At 46.6% G+C, this 27,604-nt stretch overlaps 2 protein-coding genes across 4 annotated transcripts; one reads left to right on the top strand and one right to left on the bottom strand.

Moving 5' to 3' along the window:
- The first annotated feature begins 3,138 nt into the window (after positions 1-3,138).
- Positions 3,139-19,457, top strand: LOC308469632 (uncharacterized protein). 3 transcript variants are annotated; one of them, XM_080992369.1, is made up of 5 exons: positions 3,139-3,216; positions 4,306-4,467; positions 8,479-9,952; positions 13,806-13,913; positions 18,964-19,457. In XM_080992369.1, the coding sequence occupies exons 2-4, from the start codon at positions 4,368-4,370 to the stop codon at positions 13,891-13,893; spliced, it is 1,662 nt and encodes a 553-aa protein (XP_080848495.1). In that variant the 5' UTR covers positions 3,139-3,216; positions 4,306-4,367; the 3' UTR covers positions 13,894-13,913; positions 18,964-19,457. The 3 variants fall into 3 exon arrangements, with proteins under 3 accessions (XP_080848495.1, XP_080848494.1, XP_080848496.1); XM_080992368.1 differs by lacking the exon at positions 3,139-3,216 and adding an exon at positions 3,376-3,663; XM_080992370.1 differs by lacking the exon at positions 3,139-3,216 and having other exon boundaries at positions 3,378-4,467; positions 8,454-9,952.
- Positions 18,931-27,512, bottom strand: LOC308469705 (uncharacterized protein). Its single transcript, XM_080992556.1, has 5 exons — positions 27,153-27,512; positions 25,211-25,388; positions 24,955-25,081; positions 22,472-22,549; positions 18,931-21,188 (listed from the first exon to the last, which is right to left on the bottom strand). The coding sequence occupies exons 1-5, from the start codon at positions 27,215-27,217 to the stop codon at positions 20,050-20,052; spliced, it is 1,587 nt and encodes a 528-aa protein (XP_080848682.1). The 5' UTR covers positions 27,218-27,512; the 3' UTR covers positions 18,931-20,049.
- Positions 27,513-27,604: the final 92 nt, after the last annotated feature.

Genomic DNA, 27,604 nt, shown 5'->3' on the forward strand with positions numbered 1-27,604 from the left:
GCAGGAAACCAAAATAGCGAGCAAGGGGAGGGGTGGGCAGAAAGAGCAAATAGGTAAAAAATGCAGCGTGGGGTTTGGGGGGGGGGGCTGGGAGGAAAAGCACGAAGAGACACCCCACCCCCACCCCACCCCAAAAAGACTTCCTTGGAAGTCGTTCTGGGTTCAGGGGAGACTCCCAGGGGAGAAGGGGGGAGAAGAGACATAGGAGCCAGCTCCTAGTCGCCAAGGTCCCGTCACCCCCTGCTCAAATAAAATATTTGAGAGGCCCACGCCCCCCCCAAAAAAAGTTGATTGACATTAAAACAGTGGGGGGCTGCGGGGCACAGACTCTGATCAGGCTCCATAGCAGGGTAGATGAAGGAAGGAAGGAAGGAAGGAAGGAAGGAAGGAAGGAAGGAAGGGGTGGCTGGGAGGTGAGGAGGGAAGACTTCAAAACTGAGAAGAGGAGAACGTTTGGCAGTAAATTGTTATAAATTCTTCAACACCAGCTCCAAACAAACAAGGCTGCATTATATTGAGACAGACCCTCTGCTGATTACCTCAGACCGTCTGCATGTAGGCAGTTGCTCTGTCTAAGCTACAGCCCCTTCCTCTATGGGGCTGGGGGGTTGGAGTGGGAAGCAGGAGAAATGGAGGGATCCTACAATGCCAGAGGATGGCAGGGAGAAAAGGTGGACAGGAAAGGAAAGGAATGCTTTTTATACTGTTATGAAGAAGATCCTCTTTCAAGCATGACTCCACTTTCCTTGCAAGGTGGGGTTCGGGAGGAAGGTACCCCTCTTCTACCATGGAAGCTGCGGGTGGGAGAAGCACAGATGGGGAGGGGGCTTCCCCTCCGAAAGGAAAATCCCTGCAGGGGCTCTGAGTCTCCCTTTGCTTCTTTCTTCCAGGAAACCGCATCTTCTTTAGGCTTCTAAGCGCCTCAGGAAGGAGTCAAGAGATAGAAGCAAAACAGCAGCTAGTAGGCCTGATCTTTATTGTTCCAACAAGACTTCAAACTACCACACAGAAGAAGCAGATAAAAGCTCCAAACAATGGTTACATCAGTATTTCGCATTTTTCCAAAGTTTTCCATAATACATTTCCAGAAACATCATCAAGACATCATAGGTATGTCACAGAAAAGGTGTGTTCTCAGGTAGAACCTGAGACCCAGGCATGCCCCTGTCACTCAAATATAGTTTTCCACACTTACTTCATCACAGTGCAAAGGAAGGGTCCCTGAATCAAGTCAAAACACCCCTTTGTCTTGTCTGGCCTTGATCCCACTATGGGGTGGGTAGGCATTGTGATTGAGATGGTTCTCTGACACTCTTCGGAAGGCCCTGCAGACCTGATTATGGTGGGCTCACTCACCCCTCCCCTTAAACCTCACTTCCCTGGGTCCTAAATGAATTGAGTTTTCCCATTGAGCCAGTACATAATACACATTTATCCCTGAATTACCCACAATGCATTTTTACTTCTTTGTTCTTTGCCCTTCTGCCTCCTCTTTCGCTATTCCAATTCACTGCAGTATAAAGATGGGGGAGGGCTGTTGTCCACTGACACCCCACCCTCCTCCCCCTTCTCTACGGGCTCCTTTTGCTCTCCAGCCTGGAAACCTCTGACATGTAGAGTTAGGGTGCAGTTGTACATGTTGGATATTCTCCCTGTGTAAAAGGGAATCATTTCTTCTAGAAACAGAGAAGAAGTTTCAAGAAGCAACAGAAGGCTGAAATTGTTTTGTCTATGCAAGGACATTTTCTGCAGGAACTGTTCTTTGGGCATGCGCAGTGTGTAACAACGGTTCTGGGTAACTTGCTGTAAGTTGTTGTGAGTCTCTTGCTTGCGCCTTGCGCTGAGAGAAGCAGAGAGAGAGTCTTGGACTCTTGTTGGGCTCTAAGCATGCCTTGACCATGGATAGCAATGGTGAATGTCTGTGCATATTTGCTACCGATAAGCTTTTATGCCTGTCAAGTCAAGGTCTACACTTGACTGAATCTTTATGGCGCCCATATTGCCTACTGTGTGTACCTTCAACCCCGAGGAAGGTTGAGGTGTAGCTCTGGCACACACATGCAGGGAAAGTGATGCTTGACCCAATCCTCTCTAAATCATCCCTCAGAGGTTGATGGATGAATGTCCTGGTCTGCATCCTATACCCTTTTAAAATGTGGCTCTTTTCTGGAGGGTGCTATTGGGTTGCTGGTTTTATTTTGATTATATATGTTGTGATCTTTTCTGTGAACCACCTGGAGACCTTCAGGTATAGGGTGGTATAATAATAATAATAATAATAATAATAATAATAATAAACTGTTATTTACTGAAATTCTCACCCTGGGCCAGCAGGGAGATACTGTAGATAGTTTTCACTCAGGTCCACATATGCAAATAAGGGATCGAAAGTGACATTCAGTGATTGGATAGTTACAGAAAATGGTAACTGTTGTGTTCTAGTGGAGCTCTATATAAGCAGGCTGGCTAAACCCTTCAGTTCAGTTCTGTTCTGGCCTGTGAATAAACAAGAGCTGTTTGAAGAATCGCTGTGTCATCTGATATGTTCACCCACAACTTAACAAAAACAGCATTGTCTGAGAAGTGAACCCAGATGCTTGCAATGAGATTTGTTTCTAGTTCAAAGTTCAAAAAGTTAAAGGCTTACTTGGAGCACTTGCACATAGAATTGTATAGGATTGAGATGCACATCTCACTCGTGGTCCCACTAGTGTACTAGCGCTTATTGTGGTTCAGGCTGCAGCGCATGGTTGCTCTGTGTGTGTGTGTGTGTGAGAGAGAGAGAGAGAGAGAGAGAGAGAGAGAGAGAGAGAGAGAGAGAGAGAGAGAGAGAGTATCAGTATGCGTGTATGTGTTCAGCTCTGATGAAACAAACCCAACAAAACCTTTGTTTTTCTTGAGACGTCACGTCCTGTTTCTATCCAAACACCGGTAGGGGCTGCTTTGCGATCGTAGCTCTAGGGGCGAGCGCTTTCCAAAAAGAACCCGAAGTGTCGCCGCCGCATAGCCCGGTCCCCACCCCCACCCCTTCGGTGAGTCACATTTGCCGGAGAGACTGACATTGGGAGTCCATGTAAGGGTTAAAGGAAGCGAGAGAACGAGAGCCGTGGATAGAGACCCACCCCCTTCCATCACTTCCCTCTCCCCTACTCGTCTTGGGTAGTCCCTCCAGACGGTGCGCTTTGGAGAGGCAGGGCGCGCAGCGCAGGGCGAGGGGTGAGCCGTGCCAAAGGGGGGGCCTTTGGGCGCAGGGGAGACTCAGGGAGGAGGGCAGAGGAAGTTGGGGGGGCTGAGGGAGGAATGGAGGCATCCCTGGGGGAGGGAAGCACAGCATTGGCAGGGGGCAGAGACACGGTTTTGGGGGGGAAACTGTGTGCGTCTTCAGCGCCGGAGAGGCTGCGGCGCTACCTTGACATTTGCTTCCCGCTCAGCAGCCTCCTTTAAGAGGCATCCATAAAGCGGGAGGGGGGGAGCCCTATTCCCACCCCCACCCCCGTTTCCCTCCCTAGAAGCTGGATTCATGGAATCATAGAATTTGTCAGAGAGCCAGCCAGCAAAAAATGACACGAAATAGGTGAAGTTAAAATTGTTGTTAACTCTTTAGTAGCAGAAACAAGGCCTGGTCCGGGGAGCCAGGTCTAATGGGCGCAACAACTCTTCTGGGTATTTCTTTCCCCCCCTATGAGGCAGTTGCAGAGGCTGCAAATCTGGTCGGAGGAATCTGCAGCGCAGCTCTTTGCAGTTCTACTGAGAAGTAACCACTGTGGAGTTGGGGGGGGGCAGAGTCTGTGGGGAAGTGAAGGAGGGAAGGCTTTAAAACTGGGAAGAGGAGAAGCTTTGGTCTGATGCTGAGAAACACCCCCTGGGTCAGGACCCGGATTGGTAGCAGTGGTTCTCTGGGGTTTCAGAGGGATGGAGTCTGTTTCAGGCCTACCTTTGAGGATTGAACCTGGGACATTCTGCCTACAAGAAGATGCTCTGCCCCTGAGCTGCAAGTCCTTTCTGTAACCTGGGGGCGGGGGGAATTGAGGGGGGAAGCAGAAGGAAAAATGGAAGGAGCCTGCAACGCCAGAGGATGACAGGGAGAAAAGGTGGACAGGAAAGGAAAGTTTTTAATACAGTTGTGAAGAAGATCCTCTTTCAGACATGGCTCCACTTTCCTTGCAAGGTGGGGTTCGGGAGGAAGGTACCCCCCTTCTACCATGGAAGCTGCGGGTGGGAGAAGCACAGATGGGGAGGGGGCTTCCCCTCTGAAAGGAAAATCCCTGCAGGGGCTCTGAGTCTCCATTTGCTTCTATCTCCCAGGAATCCGCTTCTTCTTTAGGCTTCTAAGGATCCAAGAGTCAGATCTTGCAATCCTATCAAGGATGGAAGGAGGAAGGTGGACGGTTGACCTGGTTCGGCTGTCTCCTGCATCCCTCCCCACAACCTCTGGGTGTTTTCTCCCAGGACCCTCAGAGAGATCTGGTGAGTTCGAGGGGAGGGGAGAAGAGGACATGGATGGATGGATGGATGGATGGATGTTGGAAGTGGGGAACCTCCCTGGCAATAGGAAAAGTGGGAGAGGAGAGAAAAGGCAGGAGGTTCCTAACAGGAAGAAGAAAGGGGAATTCAGGTTTTACAAGTTTTTTGTACAGCATGATTCATTGACAGTGACAAATCCAGTAACTATTTATAATGTATATTTCAAGCATTTCTACCACTATTGTTTTTTTCTAGAAAGTTATTATATTCAGTTATTTACTTTATATACAGAAGCGTAGGAATGCCGGGTGGTACCCGGTGTGGCAAATTTCTTGTCACACACACTGGTGGTTTTTTGGGGGAGTTGCCAGCAAAAATGGTTTGACTTTATTTCATATTTTCTTACAAAGGAATGTGGATTTGGGGCCTCCGATAACAAGTAGGTGACTGTGGACAGATACTTAAATCTACAGGATGGATTGTGTTTTGGCTTGTGTTGTTTTATTTATATTTATATTTTATTTATTTAATATTTTTTTAAAAAGAAAACTGCAAAGTGGTTTGTTGCATTTGTTGTTGTTGTTGTTTAGTCGTGTCCGACTCTTCGTGACCCCATGGACCAGAGCACGCCAGGCACTCCTGTCTTCCACTGCCTCCCACAGTTTGGTCAGACTCATGCTGGTAGCTTCAAGAACGTTCTCCAACCATCTCATCCTCTGTTGTCCCCTTCTTCTTGTGCCCTCAATTTTTCCCAACATCAGGGTCTTTTCCAGGGAGTCTTCTCTTCTCATGAGGTGGCCAAAGTATTGGAGCCTCAGCTTCACAATCTGTCCTTCCAGTGAGCACTCAGGGCTGATTTCCTTCAGAATTAATAGGTTTGATCTTCTTGCCGTCCATGGGACTCTCAAGAGTCTCCTCCAGCACCAGAATTCAAAAGCATCAATTCTTCGGCGATCAGCCTTCTTAATGGTCCAGCTCTCACTTCCATACATCACTACTGGGAAAACCAGTAGTGGTTTTACTATACAAACCTTTGTTGGCAAGGTGATGTCTCTGCTTTTTAAGATGTTGTCTGGGTTTGTCATTGCTTTTCTCCGAAGAAGCAGGTGTCTTTTAATTTTGTGGCTGCTGTCACCATCTGCAGTGATCATAGAGCCCAAGAAAGTAAAATCTCTCACTGCCTCCATTTCTTCCCCATCTATTTGCCAGGAGATGATGGGCCCAGTGGCCATGATCTTCGTTTTTTTGATGTTGAGCTTCAGACCATATTTTGCGCTCTCCTCTTTCACCCTCATTAAAAGGTTCTTTAATTCCTCCTCACTTTCTGCCCTCAAGGTTGTGTCATCTGCATATCTGAGATTGTTGATATTTCTTCTGGCAATCTTAATTCCGGCCTGGGATTCATCCAGCACAGCCTTTCGCATGATGAATTCTGCATATAAGTTAAATAAGCAGGGAGACAATATACAGCCTTGTCGTACTCCTTTCCCAATTTTGAACCAATCAGTTGTTCCATATCCAGTTCTAACTGTAGCTTCTTGTCCCACATAGAGATTTCTCAGGAGACAGATGAGGTGATCAGGCACTCCCATTTCTTTAAGAACTTGCCATAGTTTGCTGCGGTCGACACAGTCAAAGGCTTTTGCATAGTCAATGAAGCAGAAGTAGATGTCTTTCTGGAACTCTCTAGCTTTCTCCATAATCCAGCGCATGTTTGCAATTTGGTCTCTGGTTCCTCTGCCCCTTCGAAATCCCGCTTGCACTTGTGGGAGTTCCCGGTCCACATACTTCTTAAGCCTGCCTTGTAGAATTTTAAGCATAACTTTGCTAGCATGTGAAATGAGTGCAATTGTGCAGTAGCTGGAGCATTCTTTGGCACTGCCCTTCCTTGGGATTGGGGTGTACACTGATCTTCTCCAATCCTCTGGCCACTGCTGAGTTTTCAAAATTTGTTGGCATATTTTGTGTAGCACCTTAACAGCATCATCTTTTAAATTTTTAAATAGTTCAGCTGGATTATCATCACTTCCACTGGCCTTGTTATTAGCAGTGCTTTCTAAGGCCCATTTGACTTCACTCTCCAGGATGTCTGGCTCAAGGTCACACTACCTGGGGTGTACGAGACATCCATATCTTTCTGGTATAATTCCTCTGTCTATTCTTGCCACCTCTTCTTGATGTCCTGTATCTTTCACTATCTCCCTCGCATTTTGCTTGCGGTGGACTCGTAGTCTGGTGAACCAGGTTCACTTCCCCGCTCCTCCACATGCAGCTGCTGGGTGACCTTGGGCTAGTCACACTTCAGAGAAGTCTCTCAGCCCCACTCACCTCACAGAGTGTTTGTTGTGGGGGAGGAAGGGAAAGGAGAATGTTAGCTGCTTTGAGACTCCTTTGGGTAGTGATAATGCGGGATATCAAATCCAAACTCCTCCTCCTCCTCTTCTTCTTCTTCTTCTCCTTCTTCTTCTTCTCCCCCGCTATTTGTAAGGCCTCGTTGTACAGCCACTTTGCTTTCTTGCATTTCCTTTTCATTGGGATGGTTTTCGTTGCTGCCTCCTGTATAATGTTACGAGCCTCCATCCATAGTTCTTCAGGCACTCTGTCCACCAAATCTAAATCCTTAAACCTGTTCCTCACTTCCACTGTATATTCATAAGGGATTTGATTTAGATTTTATCTTACCGGCCCAGTGGTTTTTCCTACTTTCTTCAGATTAAGCTTGAATTTTGCTATAAGAAACTGATGATCTGAGCCACAGTCAGCTCCAGGTCTTGTTTTTGCTGACTGTATAGAGCTTCTCCATCTTTGGCTGCAGAGAATATAATCAATCTGATTTCGATGCTGCCCATCTGGTGATGTCCATGTGTAGAGTCGCCTCTTGTGTTGTTGGAAAAGAGTGTTTGTGATGACCAGCTTGTTCTCTTGGCAGAACTCTATTAGCCTTTGCTCTGCTTCGTTTTGAACTCCAAGGCCAAACTTGCCAGTTGTTCCTTTTATCTCTTGACTCCCTACTTTAGCATTCCAATCCCCTATAATGAGAAGAACATCCTTCTTTGGTGTCATTTCTATAAGGTGTTGTAAGTCTTTATAGAATTGGTCAATTTCAGTTTCTTCAGCACCAGTAGTTGGTGCATAAACTTGGATTACTGTGATGTTAAAAGGTCTGCCTTGGATTCGTATCGAGATCATTCTATCATTTTTGAGATTGCATCCCAGTACAGCTCTCGCCACTCTTTTGTTGACTATGAGGGCCACTCCATTTCTTTTACGGGATTCTTGCCCACAGTAGTAGATAATGATGGTCATCCGAACTGAATTCGGCCATTCCCGTTCATTTTAGTTCACTGATGCCCAGAATGTCAATATTTATTCTTGCCATCTCATTTTTGACCACATCCAACTTACCAAGGTTCATGGTTCTTACATTCCAGGTTCCTATGGAATATTTTTCTTTACAGCATTGGACTTTCCTTTCGCTTCCAGGCATATCCGCAACTGAGTGACCGTTTGGCTTTGGCCCAGCCGCTTCATCAGCTCTGAATCTACTTGTACTTGTCCTCCGCTCTTCCTCAGTAGCATGTTGGACGCCTTCCGACCTGAGGGGCTTATCTTCCAGCGTCATAACTTTTATATGCCTGTTGTCTTTGTCCGTTGAGTTTTCTTGGCAGGGATACTGGAGTGGCTTGCCAGTTCCTGCTCCAGGTGGATCACGTTTGGTCAAAACTCTCCACTATGACCTGTCCATCTTGGGTGGCCCTGCACGGCATAGCTCATAGCTACTCTGAGTTATTCAAGCCCCTTCGTCACGGCAATCCATGAAGGGGATGCAGCAAATTAGTAACGAGATAATAATGGCATGTAACTTACCAGTTTAGATTGTAAGGTAAAGCTGGTAAGGGAGAATCTAGGAGATGTTTCAGTAAGAGAAAGTGCTGACTGAGCTTTGTGTATGTTAACTTCCTTCCTCCTTATCCTTGAAACCCTAATAGGAATTTCTTTCTCCTCGCTCTGAAGCAGGTGGAGATGACAGACAGAACTCTGCAGGACCTGTAATTTCACCGGTAATAACAACGAAACTGTTGGAATGTGCAAGGAGCTTTATGGATACTGGAAAGCTTAGAAATCATCTACAAACTCATACAGGGGGGAAACGATATGAATGTATGGAGAGTGGAAAGAGCTTCAGTCATAGAGAAAAGCTTAGAATTCACAAACGAACTCACAGAGGGGGGAAACCATTTAAATGCATGGAATGTGGAAAGAGCTTCAATGATAGTAGAAACCTAAAGGTACATCAACGAACTCACACAGGGGAGAAACCCTATAAATGTTTGGAGTGTGGAAACAGCTTCAGGCAAATAGGTACCCTTCGAAGTCATCAACGAACTCACACAGGGGAGAAACCCTATAAATGTTTGGAGTGTGGAAACAGCTTCAGTAAAAAGGGTACCCTTCAAAGTCATCAACGAACTCACACAGGGGAGAAACCCTATCAGTGTTTGGAGTGTGGAGACAGCTTCAGGCAAAAGGGTGCCCTTCAAAGTCATCAACGAACTCACACAGGGGAGAAACCCTATCAATGCTTGGAGTGTGGAGACAGCTTCAGGCAAAAGGGTGCCCTTCAAAGTCATCAACGAACTCACACAGGGGAGAAACCCTATCAATGCTTGGAGTGTGGAAACAGCTTCAGGCGAAAGGGTGCCCTTCAAAGACACCGACAAACTCACACAGGAGAAAAGCCATTTAAATGTATGGAGTGTGGAAAGAACTTCACTAATAGGGGATACCTCAGAATACATGTGGTATCTCACAGAGGGGAAAGGCCATATAAATGTATGGAGTGTGGAAAGAGCTTCATTCAAAACAGTACCCTTCAAAGTCATCAAGTAACTCACACAGGGGAAAAGCCATTTAAATGTATAGAGTGTGGAAAGAGCTTTGGTCTGAGTAATAACCTTAGAAGACACCAACGAATTCACACAGGAGAAAAACCATTTGAATGTATACAGTGTGGAAAGAGCTTCACTGATAGGCAAAATTTAAGAAGACATAAACAGACTCACACAGGAGAAAAGCCGTTTAAATGTATGGTGTGTGGAAACAGTTATACCCAGAATGCATACCTTAAGTTACATCAACGAACACACATGGGGGAAAGACCATATAAATGCATGGAGTGTGGAAAGTGTTTCCATGAAAAGAGAGGCCTTGGAAAACATAAACGAATTCATATAGGAGAAAAATCATATAAATGTATGGAGTGTGGAAAGACTTTCAGTACAGGTTCAGCACTTAATATTCACCATCGAATCCACACAGGAGAAAAACCATATAAATGTATAGAATGTGGAAAGACCTTCAGAAGAAGCAATAAGCTTAGATTACACCAACGAACTCACACAGGGGAGAAACCATTTAAATGTACGGAGTGTGGAAAGACCTTCAGTCGTAAAGATAAGCTTACATCGCATCAACAGACTCATACAAGGTGAAGACCATTCCAATGTATTGAGTGTGAAAAGACCTATAGTTGCAATGATATCCTTAGAATACATCAACAAACTCACACAATGGAAAAACCAATATACAGTGGTGCCCCGCAAGACGAATGCCTCGCAAGACGGAAAACCCGCTAGACGAAAGGGTTTTCCGTTTTGGAGGTGCTTCGCAAAACGAATTTCCTATGTGCTTGCTTCGCAAGACGAAAATGTCTTGTGAGTTCCTGCGGGGTTTTTTTCCTTTCCCCCCCCCTTTTTCCCAAGCCGCTAAACCGCTTATCAGATGATCGGCTAAGCCGCTTAACAGCTGATCGCTAAGCCGCTTATCAGCTGATCGTTAAGACGCTTATCAGCTGATCGTTAAGCCGCTTAACAGCTGATCGCTAAGCCGCTTATCAGCTGATCCGCTAAGCCGCTAATACTGTAGCGCTAATCCGCTAAACTGCTAGTGGGCTTGCTTCGCAAGACGAAAAAACCCGCAAGACGAAGAGACTCGCGGAACGGATTCTTTTCGTCTTGCGAGGCACCACTGTATTGTACGGTGTGGAAAGTGTGTGTGTGTGGTTTTTCATAAGATAAATTTAATATCAGATATCTTCCCTCCTCCCCTTTGTTGGTCCTATTGTAAATCATTTCCTCCTGCATCTTTTATAATAATCCAAATCTTTTACATCTCTATTATGCCCAAAGTGCACCATGAAACTACAAGTTTATTCCAATCCTAGAAACAATTTTAGCTTTTTACAATGGTTTTTAGTATAGTTTGTAAATTTTCCCCATTCCTTATTAAAGTTTACTGTTCCTGATTTCTAATTCTTCTGGTCATTTTTGCCATTTCGGCATAATCCATCAACTTCATCTGCTATTCTTCTCGGTCGGGACTTTATTTTCTTTCCATCTCTGGGCCAATAACATTCGTGCAGCTGTCTTCGCATACATAGTCTTTTTTGTTGCTTTGAAATTTTGGCACCTAGAATTCCTAAAAGAAAGGCTTCAGGGGTTTTAGAAAAAGTTGTTTAAACATTTTTTCGATTCATTATATATCATTTCCCAAAATTCTTTTACTACCTTACATGTCCACCACATATGATAAAAGTGCCTTCTTTTTCCTTACATTTCCAACACATATTGGACCCTGTTTTATATATTTTTGCTGATTTACTGAACCTAGGACCTGCCGGTCAGAGGGTTGGCAGTTTGAATCCCTGTGACGGGGTGAGCTCCCATTGCTTGGTCCCTGCTCCAGCCAACCTAGCAGTTCGAAAGCATGTCAAAGTGCAAGTAGATAAATAGGTACCGCTGCGGCGGGAATGTAAATGGCGTTTCCATGCACTGCTCTGGTTCGCCACATGACCCGGAAGCTGTACGCCAGCTCCCTCAGGCAATAAAACGAGATGAGTACTGCAACCCCAGAGTCGGTCATGACTGGACCTAATGGTCAGGGGTCCCTTTGTTGATGTTGTTTAGTCATTTAGTCGTGTCCGACTTCGTGACCCCATGGACCAGAGCACGCCAGGCACTCCTGTCTTCCACTGCCTCCCGCAGTTTGGTCAGACTCATGCTGGTAGCTTCGAGAACACTGTCCAACCATCTCGTCCTCTGTCGTCCCCTTCTCCTTGGGCCCTCCATCTTTCCCAACATCAGGGTCTTTTCCAGGGAGTCTTCTCTTCTCATGAGGTGGCCAAAGTATTGGAGCCTCAGCTTCACGATCTGTCCTTCCAGTGAGCACTCAGGGCTGATTTCCTTAAGAATGGAGAGGTTTGATCTTCTTGCAGTCCATGGGACTCTCAAGAGTCTCCTCCAGCACCAGAATTCAAAAGCATCAATTCTTCGGTGATCAGCCTTCTTTATGGTCCAGCTCTCACTTCCATACATCACTACTGGGAAAACCATGGCTTTAACTATACGGACCTTTGTTGGCAAGGTGATGTCTCTGCTTTTTTTTACCTTTTCTTTAAATACCAACGATACATTGGTAGCCCTGAGTGCTCACTGGAAGGACAGATCCTGAAGCTGAGGCTCCAGTACTTTGGGTATCTCATGAAAAGAGAAGACTCCCTGGAAAAGACCCTGATGTTGGGAAAGATGGAGGGCACAAGGAGAAGGGGACGACAGAGGACAAGATGGTTGGACAGTGTTCTCGAAGCTACCAGCATGAGTCTGACCAAACTGCAGGAGGCAGTGGAAGACAGGAGTGCCTGGCATGCTCTGGTCCATGGAGTCACGAAGAGTCGGACACGACTAAACAACTAAATAACTAAACAACAACAACTGTCTTTACTAACAATATGGGAAGTCATTAACAATTTATACATGTGGATTATAACTTCATTCCGGCAAGAACATTTTGGATTTATATGGAAGTTCATTGAACTATCAAAATTTATCTCTGTTGGACACTGGAAATTAACAAATGGGACTAAGTGTTTGGTTTTTTCCTATTCATATTCTTCATATTCTTCTGAATTAATTGGAACTGAAAGTCTTCGGCTGATTTACTTTGATTTATACCAAACAGTCTAGGTAAAAGGCTGATATTCAGACTCCTTTTGAGTCATTCTGTCTTCTCACATATCCATTTCTTTCTATTATTATATAATTTACTTGAGGTATATAAGTGTAGATAAGGCCAAATAGTTTGGCAGTTGGTGGGAAAGTCACCTGGTCCAAATGGGCTATATTATCTATAATAAAAGATTGCAAAATTATTTAATTCAACCATTACAAAATGTGATGAATGAAATACTAAATGCAGGACAGATTACCAAATACTTGGAAAAAGGCCCTCACCACTTGAATTCCAAAGCAAAGGACAGACTTGCAGGAGGTAAAAAATTATAGACCAATTTCATGAATAAATATGCATGCCAACCAAATCAATTAAATACATTAGCATGGTTTTAGAAACACTTGTAATGTTACGAAGGCGTATAAAATTGGAAGCAAATAGAGAAACAAGGTAATATGGACATGCATAAATTAATAAGGGTAACAATGGAACCAGGAGTGGAGGCAAGTCAGGGGGTTCAAGTAGTCCCACACTTGGATTTGATACTGAATATGTAAAGAGGGTTTTGTTGTTGTTGTTAAATTTTCTACTTTGATATTTACTCTTTGTGGTGTTGGTTACTGTGAAAATCAATGAAAATATTATTTAAAATAAAGGAAGGGGTTGCAGCTCAGGGGCAGAGCACCTTCTTGCACGCAGAAGGTCCCAGGTCCAATCTTCAGACTCCTGAAGCAGACTCCATCCCTCTGAATCCCCGGAGAGACATTGCAGCCAGTCGGTGTCAACAATAGTGATCCAGGGGGTCTGGCTCACAATAAGGCAGCTTCCTATGTTTGGAGCTGGTGGTGAGGAATTTATCACAATTTACTGCAAAAGCGTCTCCTCTTCCCTACTTCACCTCCCCCGTTTTGTTCCTTCCTAAGGGTCTCTGCCGCGGACCCTGATCAGTCTGCGTCCCCCACAAACTCTGCAGGGCTTAGTTCTCAGTAGAACCGCAAAGGGCCACCAGATGTGCAGCCTCTGCAACAGCCTCATAGGGGCAAGACCTACCCAGAAGAGTTGCCGTGCCCCTTAGTCCTGGTTCCCAGGACCAGACCTTGTTTCTGCTATTAAAGAGTTGTCAACAACAAGAGCAGCAGCAACAACAGCTACTACTGCTACTTATTATTGCTATTTTAACGTATTCCGTATTGTTTGTGGAATGATGCTGGAAAACGAAGCTGTTCCTGTTTTACCAGTAATTAAGGGGTCAAGAACCACGGGGCTTCCTGAAATTGTAGGTTGGCTCTGATTGGCTGTGACCCCTTTCTCCTCCCTTCTCTCCCCCTCCTCAGGTTGCAAGGTTGGAGACACACAGAGAGTCTCTTGAGGATAACTTTTCCCTCTAAGATGGAGGTGTACCTGCATTTGATGTTGCACTGAAGGACACAGGATCCCTGCAAGTAAGCAACGTTTCTATGCTTGCAGGAAGTCTGGACTAGTCGTTTGTGACAAGGGATGAGGCAGCATAGTGCCCAGAAAGGATTCCTAATCTAAACTAAACAGTCTATTCCCCATTGTAAAGGTAAAGGGACCCCTGACCATTAGGGGCCGACTCTGGGGTTGCGGCGCTCATCTCGCTTTATTAGCCGAGGGAGCCGGCGTACAGCTTCCGGGTCATTGGCCAGCAGGACTAAGCCGCTTCTGGCGAACCAGATCAGCAAACAGAAATGCCGTTTACCTTCCCGCCGGAGCGGTACCTATTTATCTACTTGCACTTTGACGTGCTTTTGAACCGCTGGGTTGGCAGGAGCAGGGACCGAGCAACAGGAGCTCACTCCATCGCGGGGATTTGAACAGCCGACCTTCTGATCGGCAAGTCCTAGGCTCTGTGGTTTAACCCACAGCGCCACTCGCGTCCCTTATTCCCCATTGTAGAGCTGTGCAAATTGTTCTATTTTTCCAGAGGAGTCTTGAGGATTTGCATGGAAGTTCCTGTTATTACTGTGCAAATGCACATGGGTAGCAGGGACCATGATTCTATGAAATCACTGATGTTACAACGCCTGCCTCATTCTTGACTAAGTGAAGAGTGGGGAAGTTCTCCCCACATAAATTGCAATCCCAATCCTCAAGCTGGTTTTGCCAACGCATCCTTCTTCCAGTTGTTCTGCTTGGTTCTTTTCCAGAGCTCCCACTCATTTCGCGTCCCCTGCTGCCTCCCTGGAGAGGTGCTGGTTTTTTGATGCTTTTTAAAACGGCCCAAAATACCTTTTTATTATGGTGTCACCTCCGGTTCCCATCTGAACACAGGAAGGCACTGCTCTAAAGGCCCTAGTAGGCAACTAGGGCCTGGGGGCCGGATCCAGCCCAATCACCTTCTAAATCCGGCCCGCTGATGGTCCAGGAATCAGCATGTTTTTACATTAGTAGAATGTGTGCTTTTATTTAAAATGCATCTCTGGGTTGTTTGTGGGGCCTGCCTGGTGTTTTTACATGAGTAGAATGTGCCCTTTTATTTAAAATGCATCTCTGGGTTATTTGTGGGGCATAGGAATTCATTCATATATTTTTTCCCAAAATATAGTCTGGCCCCCCACAAGGTCTGAGGGACAGTGGACTGGCCCCTGCTGAAAAAGTTTGCTGACCCCTGTTAGGGTCTTCAAAGCAGCGCCTTCCTCTGTTGGATGGCAGCCGAAGAATCCCAGACAGGTGGCCACACCCAATTTCTTCTTGAAAATCTCCCTTCAAGGAGAGTCCACCACCTGAGAGAGTCCAATCCACTGCCAAAGTGGAAAGTTATTTTCCCTGACGCTCTTAGGCTTCAGTGAGCCAACCAGCTACAAATCCGTCTCTTATTCATGCCCTTCTTAAATCTCAGCTCATCTGTAAGCTCAATGCAAACCTGAATCTCTCAGCAAGAGAAGACCCTGTTTGGCAATACCTGTGGCCCATCTCTCCTCTGAAGAGGAGACCTTTATAATAGGCATCCAAAACGATTGCTTATCTTTACAATTTCCCAGAGGGAAATTTCTTTTAGATCAAAGGAAATCTGATTTCTAGGGAAACCTCTATAGGTGAAAAGGCAATATAGGTCAAAAAGCAATAGTTCTTTCTTAAATTAACAAATGATCATACGTTAATAGGAATAAAAATGTGTACCCCACCACCAAGACCATTCCATTATAACTATCCAACCTCCCAAAGTTTCAACACTTCTTGTGATGGTTTAACCCCTTTCCGTTTTAATAATACAAATTATGCAAACACCCTAAGAGCAATGGTTCTAAGATGAAGGCTATACATCCAGCTGTTTTGATCTAGACAACCTTTACGTTGATATTTGATGTGCTTGTGAGCAGACTAAATGTTGGTACTCAAAAGAGTTTCATTGACAGGACAAACTGAAGAGCTGTTCAGGATTGTGAAGCTTTATTTCGAATAAAAGGTAGGAGGCCAAAAAAAGCCCCTCCCCCAAAAAACACCACCACTCCAGGTTGAACAGATTTCAAAATAAAGCAGAGTGCTTGTAGCTCTATACCTGGATTAAGCATAGCCTATTCACAAGTAATGTGGGACGCGGGAGGCGCTGTGGGTTAAACCACAGAGCCTAGGACCTGCCGATCAGAAGGTCAGTGGTTCGAATCCCCGCAACGGCGTGAGCTCCCATTGCTAGGTCCCTGCTCCTGCCAACCTAGCAGTTTGAAAGCACGTCAAAGTGCAAGTAGATAAATAGGTACCGCTCCGGTGGGAAGGTAAATGGCGTTTCTGGGCGCTGCTCTGGTTCGCCAGAAGCGGCTTAGTCATGCTGGCCCCATGACCCAGAAGCTGTACGCCGGCTCCCTCGGACAATAAAGCAAGATGAGCGCTGCAACCCCAGAGTCGTCCACGACTGAACCTAATGGTCAGGGGTCCCTTTACCTTTTTAATCGCAGCAGCTTGCATTGGTTGTGTGTCCTAGCTTTGTAGTTTGATGTGCATTTTCTCAGACAGAAGCCATGAAATTTGTTTCCAGGTGAAAGTGCATAAGGTGAAAGCCTGACTTGGGGCATGTACAGGATCGGGGTGCGTGTCTCGCCTCTGGTCCCAGTAAGGAGAAAACCGCCTTCTTGTGGATCCGACCCTTGGCACGTGTTTGTGTGTGCTCAGCTAAGGAAATGGCAAAATTGTCACTTTTCTAGTGATGTCACTTCCAGTTCCCCTCCTTACACAGGCAGGGGCTGCTCTGCGACTGAAATTGCGAGAGTCCCACCCCCACCCCCTTTTGAAAACATGTCAGATGTTTATTACATGAAATGAAATCAGAGCAGGGAGCGGGAAGGCGGATGGCCAGGAGAGAACCAAGGTAAAGATGCGGCGTGTTAGGGAAGAGGTAATTGGCGGGTGCGGGGGGGGGGAATGATTAGAGACGCTCTCCCCAAAAACGCTCCTTTCCTAGGACCCATCGAGGGGGCCCGGATCCATGCAATCTGGCTGCAAAGTGGGGACTCAACACCTTCAGGGTTTGCATTGCGCCATCTCCTTTGAAGTGCGCGCTCTCACACACAAATTGTTACTGGTCCAGGACGGGCAAAGAGACACTTAACTGCTCCGCACCCCTTTGGGCACTTTTGCGGGAATTGAAATGCAATGCCTGTCAAGGGGGGTGTGACCACAGCGCCCCCACCCCCAAGTAGGGCTGGCTGATTCAAGTTCAAGTTTATTGCGGCCAAAGCCAGTGACACTAAACACCACAAGATCAGACAACAAGAAATCAGCAACAACTTCAGAAAAGAAAAAAGGTTACACAAGGGAACTTCGCAGTGTGCCATTCAACAGAAGAGATTTACGCTTCTTAATTACTAAAGTGCAAAATTTAGCCACCTCATATGATATTGAGCTTGAGGAATCTTCCAGGAGGTATTTTCGAAGAATTTCAGGGGAGGATTCCAAATAATATTGAAGGGGTATAAATTTTGATAGAAGCGGTAAAATAAGTTGAACTCGTTCTTCACTATAGAATTCGCAAGATAGAAGAATGTGTGTGACAGATTCTACCTTATTAGACATACAAGGGCAGAGACGCGCATGCATTGGAACCCGCGTCAATTTGCCGTACAGCACTGCTGAGGGCATTGTCTCAAAGCGGGCTCTAGAGAAAGCCCATCTATAGGCTTCGTTAGTGATGTTAGTTAAGTAAGGGGCAGCTGCAAAATTAGGCCAAGCTTTTAAACATCTATACGTCTCTGGGAGTAGGGCGCCTTCTTGTTGTAATTCGATAAGGGCTGGCTGATAAACGGTAGAGACAGAGCGAGGGAGTCCACGGAAGGGTTAAGGGAAGCGAAAGAGTCCTGGATAGAGACGAGTCCCCTCTGTCTCTAGCCCACGGGAGATCATGGAGAGATCAGCTGGAGCAGGGCAGTTTCATTCTCATGTATTCACTATACAGTGGTACCTCGGGTTAAGTACTTAATTTGTTCTGGAGCAGTGGCGTAGTGTGGGTTGTCAGCACCCGGGGCAAGGCAAGTAATTTGCGCCCCCTAACCCGTGGATTTTAGCAGGGGGCAGAGAGCTGCGAGTGCGCCCCCCCAGATGTTGCGCCCGGTGCGGCCGGCCCCCCCTGCACCCCCCACGCTACGCCACTGTTCTGGAGGTCCATTCTTAACCTGAAACTGTTCTTAACCTGAAGCACCACTTTAGCTAATGGGGCCTTCGGCTGCCGCCGCACCGCTGCTGCACAATTTCTGTTCTCATCCTGAAGCAAAGTTCTTAACCCGAGGTACTATTTCTGGGTTAGCAGAGTCTGTAACCTGAAACGTATATAACCCGAGGTACCACTGTATAAATCCAAGGTTCCCACACTAAATGATGGTCTGGATGATATATCTGTAAGGTATAATGCCGTTTCTGAGGTGCAGAAGCCATAGAAGCTAACATAAATATTCTAGTTTTTTTCTAGTGTGCCTGGAAAGGTTCCAAGGTTTCCCTGGGGACAGAGATGCAGCTGGAATGAGCTCATTGTGCTTCAAGGTCAAAACACCCTTGGACTGCCTTGGTCTCGTGAAACCTTGGAGATGCTGTCTGAGGCCTTGCGAGCCCTTGGAACCTGGTGCTACTGGAAGTCCAGTTCCAAGGCCGTGTGTGTGTGTGTGTGTGTGTGACATCATGACGTCATGTTGTGTGCACTGGAACCAAGTCGGCTCCCCTGATCTGGACACTAGACTTCTGTTGATGCAGCCTAGAATATCATTCTCTTTTTCTGCTGCTGCATCACAGTGTTGATTCATGTTAAGACTGTGGTCCACCAAGACGCCCAAACCCTTTTCGCATGTACTGCCAGAAAGCCAGATGCCCCCCAATCCTATTTTTGTGCAAAACCTTACATTTGTCCCTATTGAAATGCATTTTGTTAGAGATAATACTTACCATATAAAGCGGAAACAAATGATTAAGCTCGCTTTACTAGGGAAATTGTATATAGATGAAAGAAACACGGTGTAAAAGGGTTCGTAAATGATTTATTCTTTGTAACAGACTTCTAGAATCACACAGACACTCCTGCGTTGTGGGAAGTCTCTCTCTCATCATAATCTCCGAAGCACAGAGTCATGCAGGGGGAAGAATCCCAGGACAAAGTTTCTCCCTCTGGATGGAGGCGATGGATGAGATATAATGGCAAATGTCTGCCTGCGTCTGTCCGATGAATAGAACACGGGTTGCTCTTGTTGCCATCCCAATGCGGCTTGCAGTAACAATGCTTCGTGTAAATTCTGCCTGGAAAGGTGTAAGACCCGCAATTCCCAAATGTTCCGATTGACATATTGCAACCCCTCCTAATTCCGTGATGCCTCTTTGACATTTACCTACCTATCACTGACGTTTGTGCGGTGGGATTCCTTGCTGTTTCGCGGGAACTGTAAACCTTTAAAAGGCAGGACACCCTTAGTCACGAGGTTCTCCTTCCTTTGCTTTTATAGAGGCTGAATATTTGTCACGACAAATAAACAATCAAAGGCTTAACAGTCCAATTTGCTTCGGATTTTGGTTGCCTTCCATTTTACTTTTCACTCTGACGGGGGACCCAGTGAAGGAACTCAGGTTAAGGGACTTGCTCTAAAATGAGCCCCAAATTTTTCGGGCATCAACACACAAAAGATTTTAGGCAAATCACTCCAATCAGGTCAGGTCACTAAACCGAAAGAATTTGATGAAGGAGGCGAACGACCTGTGGATTGGGGCCACGTGCCTTGGCTGGGTGGTGAGCATCAAACCGTCTGCCTCTCCTACCCAATTTGACTTCCTTTGGATTCAAACTTGGAGCTCCCACCCCAGGCCAAGGAGCTCCAACAGCATCCAATTAACCCTCAGTTTAAGGGGAAAACAAAACAGCAAATAATTCCCTTACATGAAATACGTTTGCTGCTCCTACTGCAGCTTTTTTCACATTCACTTATAGAGGGTTTACCCACGGCATGGGTTCCCAGATGCACAGTCAGGCCATCACTCCCTCCAAAGCTTTCTCCACTCGCTATACATTGATACGGTTTCTCCTTGGCATCGGTTCTTTTATGTAAAGTAAGGTGGTAATTGTGACTAAAGCTGTTTCCACACTCCAAACATTTAAAGGGTGGGTTTTTCTGTGTGGGTTCTTTGATGTGCATTAAGGTTTCCACTCTGGCTAAAGCTCTTTCCACACTCCATACATTTGTAAGGTTTCACTCCTGTGTGGGTTCTCCGATGTGCAGTAAGGTCACAGTTCCTGTGAAAGCTCTTTCCACACTCCAAACATTTAAAGGGTTTCTCCCCTGTATGGATTCTTCGATGTGAAGCAAGGTGTCCTCTCTGGGAAAAGCTCTTTCCACACTCCATACATTTAAAAGGTTTCACTCCTGTGTGGGTTCTCTGATGCACAGTAAGGTCAAATTTTCTGAGAAAACCCTTGCTGCACACCATGCATTTAAACTGTTCTGCCCACATGTGCATTCTTTCATGTGCAGCAAGGTGTCCACTCTGGCAAAAGCTCTTTCCACAATCCATACATGTGTAAGGTTTCACTCCTGTGTGGGTTCTGTGATGCACAGTAAGGTCAAATTTTCTGAGAAAACTCTTGTCGCACTCCATGCATTTAAACTGTTTTGCCCACGTGTGCATTATTTTATGTGCAGCAAGGTGTCCACTCTGGCAATAGCTCTTTCCACACTCCATACATTTGTAAGGTCTCTCCCCAGTGTGGGTTCTTAGATGTAAAGTAAGATGGTGATTGAGACTGAAACTCCTACCACACAACATACATTTATATGGTTTCTCCCCAGTGTGGATTCTTTGATGTGCCATAAGGTTTCCGCTCTGGCTGAAGCTCTTTCCACACTCCATGCATTTAAAGGGTCTCTCCCCCGCATGGATTTTTTTATGCTTGACAAGGTTACCAGCACTACTGAGGCTCTTTCCACACTCCGTGCATTGAAACGCTTTCTCCCCTGTTTGGGTTCTCTGATGTAAACTAAGCCTTCCACTATGACTGAACCTCTGTTCACACTCCACATTGCTGCTTCCTGTGCATTCCTCCTGTGAATTCAAGGGTACATGAACACTAATGTCCTGAGTAGTGGAAGGTGTGCTTTCCCCATTTTTCAACATGTTTTCTACATGCTTTGGGGGTGATTGTTGATTTACAAATATCTCGTCCGCTGTTTCACTCTCCACATTTTCTAATGACACTACGGATGGCTCACCATAATTCTCACTCTTCTGCCAGTTACCTGATTTGAGGGAAGGAGAAAAAGAAAATATTGTTCAAATTGCAAGGCAGAATCATGGATCAAGCCCAGTTCTCTGCTTCTCTGATTTTACAGTTTTCAAGTATGTCCCCCCCCCCTCCTTTTCTTCCTACCCAACTGAATCTGAAGTTAGCTTCTGAATATGCAACAGTTTCAAGACAACAAGTCCCTTCCTGTTCCACATGCTGTCACTAAGCAGAGCTGTGTCTGCTGATCTCTCCACTTTCCCAGAGCCCCATCCAACTGGATCTTCTCCATTCTCCCAAGTGATGAAGTCTGGTTTGGGAAATGGTTTCAAAGAGTTAATTTGGAATACAAAATACCCAAACACTCCTAGCACTACGGCTGCCATGGCTCTCTTGCCAAAATAAGGGAAAGGCAAAGTCTTAATTGTCCTGCTGAGGGAAAGCAGAGGGCCATGTGAACCCAGCAGAATCGCTCTGGCACTTGTGAAGAGGATCTCACTGTACATTGACCTCAGTTCAGAGGCACCGCGGAGGCTATTTTAATTTGGGGCATATACTAGCAATGCGGAAAGGAAACCTCAACCTAGAGGCCGACTCTACTCTTTAGAAAAGGGCTGCTGGATCAGACCAATGGTCTCTCTCAGGCGTGAGCAACTTTTTACAGCTTGAGAGCCGCATATTCACACTTTGTGGGGCCAGAGGCAGACATGGGTGTATCAATGGATGCAAATGTCAGCTCTGGACAGGAGCACGTTTTCTACACACCCTTCTCTCTCCTCCCATCCAGGCAAGGAAGAAGCCCCATTTCAAGGAAACAACCCAGCCAGGAAAAAGGACTCGAGGAGGATGTGAAGCAGCACTGGTCAACAAGGGTCAGGGCCTGGGGAGGAGAGAGTCCCAAGGCCCAATGGAAAGGCATTGAAAACCACATTTGTCTCGCTGGCCTGTTTACTCCAAGAGCCCCCAGGGGCCAAAGGAATGCTGATAAGAAGCAGGACATAAAAAAGAAGAGTTTGGATTTGATATCCTGCTTTATCACTACCCTAAGGAGTCTCAAAGCGGCTAACAATCTCCTTTCCCTTCTTTCCCCACAACAAACACTGTGTGTGGTGAGTGAGGCTGAGAGACTTCAGAGACGTGTGACTAGCCCAGGGTCACCCAGCAGCTGCATGTGGAGGAGCGGGGAAGCGAACCCGGTTCACTAGATCACAAGTCCACCGCTCTTAACCACCACACCATGCTGGCATCCGGCTTCTCCCTCACTTCCTGGAGGGCCCCACGACACATCTAAGTACCTACCTGCTGACATCTCCCCTTCTTTGGGATTCTGGAGAAATGGACCTTGTCTTTCTTCCCAACAGGAATTGAGGTCTGATTCTGTCAAGGAAAGAGATAATATTAGCTACTTTGGGGCACAACCGGCCATTTCAAATTAATCTATTCTCTCGCCTTTGAGGTCATAGATTCGGATTACAGTGGTACCTCGTGTTACGGACGGGATCCGTTCCAGAGGCCCATCCATAACATAAAACTTTCACAACTCAAAGTGCTGCGTCTGCGCACACACGCGGTGCAGTTTAGTGCTTCTGTGAATGCGTGAGCGACGAAACCCAGAAATAACCCATTCCAGTAGTTCCGGGTTTCCTGCAGTGCACAACCCAAGTTTACGTAGTCCAAAGGCAACGTAACTCGAGGTTCCACTGTATGTATTCAGATCCTATAAAGATGCACGGAATGAGTAGGAGGGGGCCGCATGGTCCCCACTGTCACAAGGTGTGTTTATGTGAACATACACACCTTGTGAATGTTGCTTCAGACAGCAAATCTGCAAAAATCTTTATCTAAAGAGTAAAAGAAGGACCCCTATCAACCACCTAAAGAGAGAGAGCCTTGACAATCAACATGGACTGGCTGGATGCAGAGGAATAGTGAGAGGCATGAGGTGGGGGGGGAACCCCTGGGGAAGAAGGCTCAGAGCCAGGGGATTGGTGGTGGGATGACGAGGGGCTTTCAGAAGGAAAAGAGGGAGCAGTCCGGGAGCAGGAGGTGTTGGAAGCTGAGGAGGGTTTGGTGAGCAGGAGGAGGCTGTGGAAGAGAGCAGTCCAGCCTTGGGAGGCGAAAGCAGAGGCCGATATCAAGAAGCAAAGTAGAGGCAACCTGGATAAGAAGCCAGGGAAGCTCCCCCTCCTGCTTTGACCAGCTCATCTCCCCACTGATCTCCCAGAACACACAGAGGAATGAAGAGGGTGAAGCAAAGAGAGACAAGACGAAGGAGCCTTAGGCTGCTGGGGAAAGAACCAGGGGAGGGCCTTAGAGAGCAGTGGGAAGGCAGGGAACATCAGTCCTCGCACCTGCCTCATTGGGGCAAGACCTACTGGGAAGAGTGACCACTAGGCCTGCACTGTTTGGGGTTCTTTGAATAAAGGGATAACTTCACTGACACTGGGTGTTTTATTGCTGACCTCCTCCTGATTCCGGCTCCTGACAACAATTTGCCACAGACCCACACTAAAGTAAAGTAAGGAACTACAGGGTAAGTGGTACTTTGAAAAGTGTTCCGATGCCAGTAAATAGAAAAGTAACTAGTTAGCTCTTATTTCAGGAGTCTTATGGAAAGTAAGCTAGAAGGCAATAGCTAGAAGGAAGTAGCTAGGACTTTAAATGCGGAACTAGGCAGCCAAGAAGGGCACTCTGTCAGCCAGAGGGAGCCTGGGCAGACGAACTTCTTAGCTCCGAGTAAGACAGACACGTGAGCTCTGCAGGAGGGCAAGGAGGCCAGGGCACCCCACTCTTGCAAACAAACAAAAAACAAAATATTTAATAATAATATTTTTTAAAAAATATATATATTTATACCCCGCCCTCCCTGGCAAGAGCCGGGCTCAGGGCAGCTAACACCAGTAAAATTACAGTAAAAACATAATAGGGGGGGGAAAACCAATTTAAAAGACAGGTTAAGATGCAATTTAAAAAGCATTTTCCCTTATAACCTGAAGGCAGCCCTGTATAGGGAAGCCTTTTCATGTTTTATGTTTTACACAGGTAAATTGTTAAATGTTCTGGTTTGCGAACGTTTTTCGGAAGCCAAACTCTGACGAGCTTCCGCTTGAGTGCAGGAAGCTCCTGCAGCCAATCGGAAGCTGCACCTTGGTTTTCGAATGGTTTTGGGAGTCGAAGGTACTCCTGGAACGGATTATGTTCGAGAATCAAGGCACCACTGTATTATGTTTTTATATGTGTTGGAAGCTGCCCAGAGTGGCTGGGGAAACCAGTCAGGAGAGAGGGGATTATTATTATTATTATTATTATTATTATTATTATTATTATTAATCTCCCTTGAGGCCAAGCTGGATAAGATGGATAGTGGTGGTGAGATATGAAGTTCTCGGTCAAATAGACAAAATTAAAACAGATAAAACTCCAGGTCCACGCGGCATCCGCCTGAGAGTTTACAAAGAAGTCAGATGGGAAATTGCTAATGCTCTAAATTCATTGAGGAGGAGAGGTCCACCAATGGCCACTAGCCAAGATGGCTCTACTCTGCTTCCACAGTCGGAGGCAGTGGTTTCTGGAAACCACAGGAGGGGAGTGATGCTTCTATGCTCAAATCCTGCTGGCTTCCCACAGGCAACAGGATGCTGGATGAAATGGGCCACTGGGCTGATCCAGCAGGCTATCCGTACAAGGTATGTTGTTCCTACACAGCATGAATAAATGGCTCAAACAGGAGATTCACACCTCCAACGTCTAGCAGCCAAGAGGCATAAAAAATGCATCCTTACCTAGAGAGGCCACCATCTCATAATTCTCCTCCATGACTTCCTTGTGCAGAGCTCTTTGGCCAGGATCCAGCAGAGCCCACTCCTCCTCCGTGAAAAACACAGCCACCTCCTCAAAGGTCAAGAGGGCCTGGAAGAGGAAGAGGAAGAAAACAGAGCTTCTCTTAGATCCCCATCATCCCCACTCAACACAGAGGGAGGCTGGGTTGTCCCATCTGTGCCTCTTCCCTCCTCCCTGCTCCTGTTGCTCTTTCCCTACCTGAGGAAGATGCCAGGCTCCTCTTTTCACTCCATCTTTAAGAAGAGACAGTGCAAGCGATGGTGCCTCTGAGGCCATTGTGCTGCCTTTGGAAGAGACAGAGGACAAGGAGGTGAAACTGGGCAACTTCCAGGACTCCGCTGTTGCCACAATGAACTTCAAAGCAGGGAGCAGCTCTCTAATGAGAACAATGGAGAAAAACGGATTTATGTAGGGTGGGAGACATTTACACAGATAGTATACCTTTGACCAGGGAACAAATATTAAGTAAAGCTAGGCAACATCTGGAATTATCTACACATTTTCTAACGAACCCAAAAGTTACTGCATATGCCTCTAGGTCCATAAACTCCAGTTGAAATTCTAATCACAAATACTAATGCAGAATCCAAACACAGATTATCTATCTATCTAGGAATGTGCGTGGTGCTGTGGGTTAAACCACTGTGCCGCTTGGGCTTTCCGAACGAAAGGTTAGCGGTTCGAATCCCCACGACGGGGTGAGCTCCCATTGTTCGGTCCCTGCTCCTGCCAACCTAGCAGTTCGAAAGCACACAGTGGAAGAAGATAAATAGGTACCGCTCCGGTGGGAAGGCAAACAGTGTTTCCTGCTCTGGTTTCGCCAGAAGCAGCTTAGTCATGCTCGCCACATGACCAGGAAAAACTGTCTGCGGAAGTGGACAAACGCCAGCTCCCTTGGCCTGTAAAGCGAGATGAGCGCTGCAACCCCAGAGTTGTTCACAACTGGACTTAATTGTCAGGGGTCCCTTTACACACACACACACACACACACACATATAGTGAAAACTAAACATCCTATCTACCTGAAGTTTGGTATTGTTAAAGGTAAAGGTAAAGGGACCCCTGACCATTAGGTCCAGTCGTGGCTGACTCTGGGGTTGCGGTGCTCATCTCGCTTTATTGGCCGAGGGAGCCGGCGTACAACTTCCGGGTTATGTGGCCAGCATGACTTAGCCGCTTCTGGCAAACCAGAGCAGCGCACGGAAACACCGTTTACCTTCCCGCCGGAGCGGTACCTATTTATCTACTTGCACTTTGACGTGCTTTCGAACTGCTAGGTTGGCAGGAGCTGGGACTGAGCAACGGGAGCTCACCCCATTGCGGAGATTCGAACCGCCGACCTTCTGATCGGCAAGTCCTAGGCTCTGTGGTTTCACCCACAGTGCCACCCCTTGGTATTGTTAGCCATTTTTAAAGAAGACAATGCTAATCTGAGATATGAAGAACTAATCACATTTTCTTTATTTGCTGCTCAACAACTCAACAGAAAGTCTGGAACATTTGCAGATAGAAACAGAAAGTCAGAAAAACTGGCAAAGGCAGTTAAGCCTTAGCTGGAAAAAGTACTGTGACAAGGTACCCTTTCAAAAAACCATAAACTGCTATGGCACCCACCAGACATCCACCTTGGAACGGCGGGAGGGGGGGGCATTAAATTTTGGCCCCGCTCCCCCATGTGCAGCAAGGCAGTGCATCAAAAGCTGGGCTGCCCAGATCTCCGCACTTCAAAGAGAATCTTGGAATGCAAGATTTGCTGGGCAGGAGACCCACCACCACCACTTTTAATCTGGATTGCCTTGATCCCAACCCCCAATACTGCTTCCCAGAGAGAAAGGGGGGGCTCTTCCTCGTCCCCCTCCCCCAAGAAATCTCATTTCCCTCCCTCCTCCCTTCCCCTCCTAGCTGCCCCGTTTGTAGATTCAGGGAGAGTAAAAGCAAACCACCCATAAATATCTTGCACCTCTTTCTCCTCCTCTCCAGGTAATTTCTCCCAACTTCCCCAGCGAACTTTTAATCCGGAACCATCAGGCTGACTGAAGTGGGAGCCTCAGGCTGCGGAATACGGAAGCGGCAGCTCAACAGAAAAAGCTGAATGACCAAGCCGCAACTTCTTCAATGGGTTTCCCAGCTTCCGGCTCACCTGATTGGTTCGCCTCTTCGTTCCGGCTCTTCTGATTGGTTCTCTTTTCCCGGACCTCTATTCATTTCGTCATAGCCGCTGCCGGAGCTGGGGGGGGCAGGTAGTTTGATGCTTTAACAAAACAAAACAAAAAACTGTATTTACGCAGAACTAATCGCAGCAGCTTGCATTGGTCGTGTGTCCTAGCTTTGTAGTTTGATGTGCATTTTCTCAGACGGAAGCCATGAAATTTGTTTCCAGGTGAAGGTGCATAAGGTAAAAGCCTGACTTGGGGCATGTACGGGATCGGGGGTGCGTGTCTCGCCTCTGGTCCCAGTAAGGAGAAAACCGCCTTCTTGTGGATCCGCCTGCAGGGTGCATCTGCGCCCTTGGCGCGCGCGCGTGCGCGTGTGTGTGTGCGTGCGTGTGTTCAGCTAAGGAAATGGCAAAATTGTCACACTTCTCGTGACGTC

Source organism: Podarcis pityusensis (genome assembly GCF_964106645.2).
Source record: "Podarcis pityusensis genome assembly, chromosome: 2".
In the NCBI taxonomy this organism is placed as follows: domain Eukaryota; kingdom Metazoa; phylum Chordata; class Lepidosauria; order Squamata; family Lacertidae; genus Podarcis; species Podarcis pityusensis.

Coding starts and splice junctions, on each gene's coding strand:
- LOC308469632 (XM_080992368.1), top strand. CDS start 3,642: ATGGGCGCAACAACTCTTCTGG. Junction 4,468..8,478: donor AGGACCCTCAGAGAGATCTG/GTGAGTTCGAGG, acceptor CTCGCTCTGAAG/CAGGTGGAGATGACAGACAG. Junction 9,953..13,805: donor CATCAACAGACTCATACAAG/GTGAAGACCATT, acceptor CCCCCTCCTCAG/GTTGCAAGGTTGGAGACACA.
- LOC308469705 (XM_080992556.1), bottom strand. CDS start 27,217: ATGAATAGAGGTCCGGGAAAAGAGAACCAATCAGAAGAGCCGGAACGA. Junction 25,389..27,152: donor CGAAGAGGCGAACCAATCAG/GTGAGCCGGAAG, acceptor TGTTCTCATTAG/AGAGCTGCTCCCTGCTTTGA. Junction 25,082..25,210: donor GAGCCTGGCATCTTCCTCAG/GTAGGGAAAGAG, acceptor TTCCTCTTCCAG/GCCCTCTTGACCTTTGAGGA.